This window comes from Rutidosis leptorrhynchoides, chromosome 6 (assembly GCF_046630445.1).
Source record: "Rutidosis leptorrhynchoides isolate AG116_Rl617_1_P2 chromosome 6, CSIRO_AGI_Rlap_v1, whole genome shotgun sequence".
Classification (NCBI taxonomy): domain Eukaryota; kingdom Viridiplantae; phylum Streptophyta; class Magnoliopsida; order Asterales; family Asteraceae; genus Rutidosis; species Rutidosis leptorrhynchoides.
This window is the reverse complement of record NC_092338.1, coordinates 336128786-336136045: the sequence shown is the minus strand read 5'-3', so window position 1 is coordinate 336136045 and position 7260 is coordinate 336128786. Positions and strand designations below refer to the sequence as shown.

Here is a 7260-nt window from a genome sequence, read left to right as displayed (position 1 = left end):
ATATATATATATATTTATATTTTAATTTTAATTTTAATTTTAATTCCTAATAATAAGGGTATGTTAGCGAATGTTGTAAGGGTGTAAGTCGAAATTCTGTCCGTGTAACGCTACACTATTTTTAATCATTGTAAGTTATGTTCAACCTTTTTAATTTAATGTCTCGTAGCTAAGTTATTATTATGCTTATTTAAAATGAAGTAATCATGATGTTGGGCTAATTACTAAAATTGGGTAATTGGGCTTTGTACCATAATTGGGGTTTGGACAAAAGAACGACACTTGTGGAAATTAGACTATGGGCTATTAATGGGCTTTATATTTGTTTAACTAAATGATAGTTTGTTAATTTTAATATAAAGATTTACAATTGGACGTCCCTATAAATAACCATATACACTCGATCGGACACGATGGGCGGGGTATTTATATGTACGAATAATCGTTCATTTAACCGGACACGGGAATGGATTAATAGTCATTAGAATTATTAAAACAGGGGTGAAATTATGTACAAGGACACTTGGCATAATTGGTAACAAAGTATTAAAACCTTGGGTTACACGCAGTCGATATCCTGGTGTAATTATTAAACAAAGTAATAAAACCTTGTTACAGTTTAAGTCCCCAATTAGTTGGAATATTTAACTTCGGGTATAAGGATAATTTGACGAGGACACTCGCACTTTATATTTATGACTGATGGACTGTTATGGACAAAAACCAGACGGACATATTAAATAATCCAGGACAAAGGACAATTAACCCATGGGCATAAAACTAAAATCAACACGTCAAATATCATGATTACGGAAGTTTAAATAAGCATAATTCTTTTATTTCATATTTAATTTCCTTTATTTTATATTTAATTGCACTTCTAATTAGCGCACTTTATTTTGTTGTTATTGTATTTAATTGCACTTTTAATTATCGTACTTTTTAATTATCTCACTTTTATTTATCGAAATTTCATTATCGTTATTTATTTTACGCTTTAAATTAAGTCTTTTATTTATTTAATATTTTACATTTAGGTTTTAACTGCGACTAAAGTTTTAAAAATCGACAAACCGGTCATTAAACGGTAAAAACCCCCCTTTATAATAATAATATTACTTATATATATATATATATATTTGTATTTTTATAAAATAAAACTAATATAGCGTTAAGCTTTGTTTAAAGATTTTTTTTTCCTGTGGAACGAACCGGACTTGCTAAAAACTACACTACTGTACGATTAGGTACACTGCCTATAAGTATTGTAGCAAGGTTTAAGTATATCCATTCTATAAATAAATAAATATCTTGTGTAAAATTGTATCGCATTTAATAGTATTTCCTGCTAAAATTTAAGGGGTATTTTATACCCCTTAGCTTTAACTATCAGTAATTGACATGTAACTTAAATTTCTGACTATAAACCTATACTTTTCCTGTTTGGATTCTTAAATTATAGTTCAATATGAAACCATAGCAATTTGATTCACTCAAAACGGTTTTAAAATGAAGAAGTTATGGGTAAAACAAGATTGGATATTTTTGATCTTTTTAGCTACGGGAAATGTTTAACAAATCTATACAAATCATATCCTAGCTAACTTATTGTATTATACATGTATTCTAATATATTATGTAATCTTGGGATACCATAGACACGTATGAAAATGTTTTGACATATCATATCGACCCATGTATATATATTATTTGGAACAACCATAGACACTCTATATGCAGTAATGTGGGAGTTAGCTATACAGGGTTGAGGTTGATTCCAAAAATATATATACTTTGAGTTGTGATCTAGCCTGAGACGTGTATACACTGGGTTGTGGATTGATTCAAGATAATTTATATCGATTTATTTCTGTACATCTAACTGTGGACAACTAGTTGTAGGTTACTAACGAGGACAGCTGACTTAATACACTCAAATCTTTAAAACATAATAAAAATGGTTGTAATTATATTTTGATCTTACTTTGATATATATGCACATATTTGTATAGGTTCGTGAATCGATCCGTGGCCAAGTCTTATTTCCGAGAAAGGAAATATCTGAGAATACATGCGCTGCTTTTATAAATGTTTTACGAAATAGACACAAGTAATTGAAACTACATTATATGGGTGAATGATCGAAGCCGAATATGCCCCTTTTGCTTGGTAACCTAAGAATTAGTAAACCGATCTACTAATTGACGCGAATCCTAAAGATAGATCTATTGGGCCTAACGAACCCCATCCAAAGTATCGGATGCTTTAGTAGTTCAAAATTTATATCATATCCGAAGGGTGTCCCGGAATGATGGGGATATTCTTATATATGCATCTTGTTAATGTCAGTTACCAGGTGTTCACCATATGAATGATTTTTATCTCTATGTATGGGATGTGTATTGAAATATGAAATCTTGTGGTCTATTGTTACGATTTGATATATATAGGTTAAACCTATAACTCACCAACATTTTTGTTGACGTTTAAAGCATGTTTATTCTCAGGTGAATATTAAGAGCTTCCGTTGTTGCATACTAAAATAAGGACAAGATTTGGAGTCCATGTTTGTATGATATTGTGTAAAAACTGCATTCAAGAAACATATGTCGATGTAATATATTTCTATTGTAAACCATTATGTAATGGTCGTGTGTAAACAGTATATTTTAGATTATCATTATTTGATAATCTACGTAATGTTTTTAAAACCTTTATTGATAAAATGAAGGTTATGGTTGTTTTAAAAATGAATGCAGTCTTTGAAAAACGTCTCATATAGAGGTCAAAACCTCGCAACGAAATCAATTAATATGGAACGTTTATAATCAATATGAACGGGACATTTCAATTTACAAGTCTTGTACTTCTCCTTAGACAACAAACCTAATCCCTCTATCCCTTTGAAGGATTACCTCCAACTTAGATCAACTTGTCTTCAACTTGGACAAGTATTAACCTCCAATGATATTAATCAACTCCCTAGTTCCCTTTAAGGAAGATGATAGCTAAGCTAGCATATGCCCCCATTTACAAAGTACAAGAACCTCCCTTTTCTAGTGATGATAATCCTAAGACAATTCTAAGAATTATTACATCACTATGTAAACTCACAAAGATAATAATTTGAAAGTAAGTTTACAATGACCCCTTTTATAATCTATGAGATTATAAAACTTCTCTTACTAAATCACAAACATATGTAGAAGTATTATGTTCTTGTGATTCTCTGATGAATTTGAGTTGTTGTTTGTAAGAGGTCCAAGTCTACAAAGTTCTCCAAGTCTTGCTATTTATATGGAGAGATAAAAAGGTCAGCCATGTCTGCAGCTCAGCTCACGGTCGATCGCGGGTTGACAACACGTGCTCCAGTCCAAAATATGTATCCATTGTATAGCCGTTTGAATCAGTTTTGGACATCACTTCTTGGACACTTTACTTCATTTAACACCTGCAAAAAGATACTCAACATCCTATACAAGTACTATATGCATTTAATGTTCATTTACCTTGGATGGATTGCTTTGATAGTGACTTATCATGTTTAAAGAGGAAAGACTAATATTCTTGGATACAAGACATGATAATCGTTAATCTTAGTTGTGTCATAATCATTTATTTGTCATTAACACGTTTGCTAAATCTCTATTGGTTGGTCAACATGTAATTGATGACACAAATCCACTTTAATCACAAAGCATGCTATTATTAAAATTTAAACTTGTTTTTAATTAATTAAGTGTGTTAATGATGTCTTGACAAATTAAGCATGTAGTAAGACATCAAGTTAATCAAGTTTAAACTCATTCATAAACTTAATTTTAGACTTAAGCAAACCTATAGGTGTTAATATTTCATTATCTTTTAAGTTTACTAGATTATGACATTTTGCAATTAGTCCAAGTAGCATATGCATATAATGAAGTAGTTCAAGTACTAGTTCCATCTAGTTCCACATAGCAATACAAGTTTGATATATATATATATATATATATATATATATATATATATATATATATATATATATATATATATATATATATATATATATATATATATATATACATATACATATATATATATACGTATATATATATATACATATATATATATCTATACGTATATATATATATATATATATACATATATATATCTATACGTGTATATATATATATATATATATATATATATATATATATATATATATATATATATATATATATATATATATTCATATATGCATATTAACTTACTACTTATCACTTAGCATTTTAGCACTTAGTCAAATAGTATACATGTACTATTAACAAGTAGTCAAGTAATATTCATATAAGGACTAGCAAGATATCATTAAAGTAATCTTAGATTTAAGCACAACATAGCATTAAACTAAGACAAGTAAATTTTAATTGCGAAGTGGAAATTGCAAGATTAATGTATAAGTATACATTAATATCCAACACATGTACAAGGAAAGAGCAATTCTTGGTTGGGACTTAGCGACCATCCTAAGAATGTCTAAATACATTTTAGATGTACATGTTTTACTATAACACTTATGTTTTATCCTTAATCTAGGCTTAATCGTCATTAAGGTGTCATTAGGCGTGATTAAACAAGATTAGTGTTCTAGTGACCAAAACTCCTTTGGGAATGAAGAAGGCAACTATCCTAAGCATGTCCGAACAGGATTCATAAATTATAGATGCCCGAAAGTGGTCAAACATTTTTTGATCAAAAACCGGACAGTGAGTTTCTGCGGTCGACCCACGGTCAGTCGTGGAGTCGACCATGCATCCCTAATTTCACAAATCTGGGTCCAGGTCTCCACGGTCTGACCTGTGGTCGACCGTGGTTCAGCCGTGTTCCTTCTTTCTCTTTTTAGGCTTTCTTTGCTTTTTGGTCTTTTGCTCGATCAAGTATGAATTAGTGAACTTGCTGATTTATGTCAAAATATCTACCATCACCTTTAGTCATGTGCATATGTCATCATCAAAACACTTATTGTCATTGATATAGATTAGTATTGTTATTAAGTATAATCCCATGTTAACCCACATTCTCCCCCAACACAACCTTTTATTGAGATGTGTATTTTGGATACATATATAACGTAATTAATCTCGTATAGAGAACTTATATTTGAATTTGAATAATAATAATAATATAATTATAATTATAATTATAATTATAATTATAATTATAATTATAAATATTAATAATAATAATAATAATAATAATAATAATAATAATAATAATAATAATAATAATAATAATAATAATAATAATAATAATAATAAAGTTCGCTCAAAAATTGAGTATTAATATTTTTAATAATAATCATTAGTAATATCAAATGCCTCTTGAAATTTATCACAAATTAAAATACAATTATTATATGAAGGTTGTATAATATGCTTCAAAATTTATAAATGTTTTCATGGAGTGTTTTGTAAAAGATTGTACAATTTGTTTTAAAGTTTACATATATAGTCATGTGGGTATTTTATTATATGGTTGTACATAAGGCTTCATATATTGTAAATATAATCATTTGGGTGGGTTAACTTCACAAGTCAACAAATCAATAATCTCCATCCCCAATCCCCAATGTATAAAAATTTACACACAATATCGTCGGCCACACATTTAGTCATCTTATTAAAATACTAATTTAGCTCATACATGCACCTTCTTAATCCAATACATTTATAATTATTGAACTATATTTTCATTTAATTTAATTAGTAAATAATGAGAGTGAATCTGGGTTGCAGTACCCTAAGTTGGATCCTACCAAAAAGTTAAAATCCACCATATTATATTATTGTTTATTATACATAATATGAAATGTTCAAATCTTCACAAACCAATTTTACGTGAAATATAAATTTATTTGCAAAAGTAACATTGAGAATTTGCCAAACAATTTCCACAGTTATACTTTTTTTGTTTCATTTGAACCTCAAATATATATGATGCCAGAATTTTTAACGAGTTTATCAATAGTAATATGTTGGTGGACGTCCCGTTAGGTGGTCTTCAGTTTACTTGGCGTAACAAATCGGGCAGCGAATTAAGTAAGATTGATCGTTTCCTTGTTACTAATAATAATGTTTTTAATGTTATTGATGCTTTAAAAGTCTAGTCCTCCCCCGGGATGGTCGGATCATTCCCCGCTTTTTTTGTTTCAAGAAAAGGTTGACTTTGGCCCTACATACTTTAAGATTTTTGACTCTTGGTTCGCTTGTCCTGATTTAGATCTCATTGTTCGTAGTGCTTGGAAGATCATTAAGGTTGATGTTGATATGGATATTGTTGCTAAATTAAGATTGTTAAAAGGGCACCTTAAACATTGGATACATTCGTCAAGATCAAATGAAACCATTCGCCTAAATGAGATTAAGGAAAAGATCATAGAACTTGACGTGTTAATTGATACGGGAAATGCTAGTTTTGATGAAATTAATATGAGACACTCGCTCAATTCAGAAAAGGATGACATTATGAGAATCATTAATTTCGACACGGTTCAAAAAGCTTGTGTTAAGTGGGACGTCGAAGGAGATGAAAACTCCAAATTTTTCCATGCTTTTCTAAAACATAAAAGACGTATTCAACAAACTCATGGAGTATTGGTTGAGGGAGTTTGGTTTGACGAGCCTGATGCAATTAAAAACAAGTTTGTGGAATTTTTTGAAAATCGTTTTGATCAGCAACATTATGTTGCAAATTTCGGTAACCTTGTCCCAAAGTCCCGATTGGCTACTGATGATGTAGATGCGCTAGACAAATATGTTGATGATGAAGAGATTAAACAAGCAGTTTGGAGTTGTGGTAGTTCGAAGGCTCTTGGGTCACTCGTTTCGTTTCCTAAAACATTTTTGGGACTTATTCAGTTTTGATTTTTGCAGGGATGTTAGAGGTTTTTTCCTCTTGTATTATGCCCCGAGGTGCAAACTCGGCATTTTTCTCATTGATTCTGAAGGTTTCTAATGCTATGTTACTTAAGGATTTTCTCCCTATCTCTTTGGTTGGTTGCTTTTATAAAGTGGTAACGAAAATTTTAACAAAACGTTTACAAGGAGTTATTACCAAGATTATTAATCCGGTTCAATCGGGGTTTATCGAAGGGCGACAGATTCTTGATGGACCGCTAATGTTGAGCGAGATAATATCATGTTACAAAAAAAAAGAATAAGAAGATGATTCTTTTCAAGGTCGATTTCGAGAAAGCGTATGACTCAGTCAACTGGGACT

The 7260-nt window shown here is 30.1% G+C and overlaps 1 protein-coding gene across 1 annotated transcript; it reads left to right on the top strand.

The window, feature by feature from the left end:
* Positions 1-6013: 6013 nt before the first annotated feature.
* Positions 6014-6905, top strand: LOC139854736 (uncharacterized). The gene is made up of 2 exons (XM_071844023.1): positions 6014-6080; positions 6262-6905. The coding sequence occupies exons 1-2, from the start codon at positions 6014-6016 to the stop codon at positions 6903-6905; spliced, it is 711 nt and encodes a 236-aa protein (XP_071700124.1).
* The last annotated feature ends 355 nt before the right edge of the window (positions 6906-7260 follow it).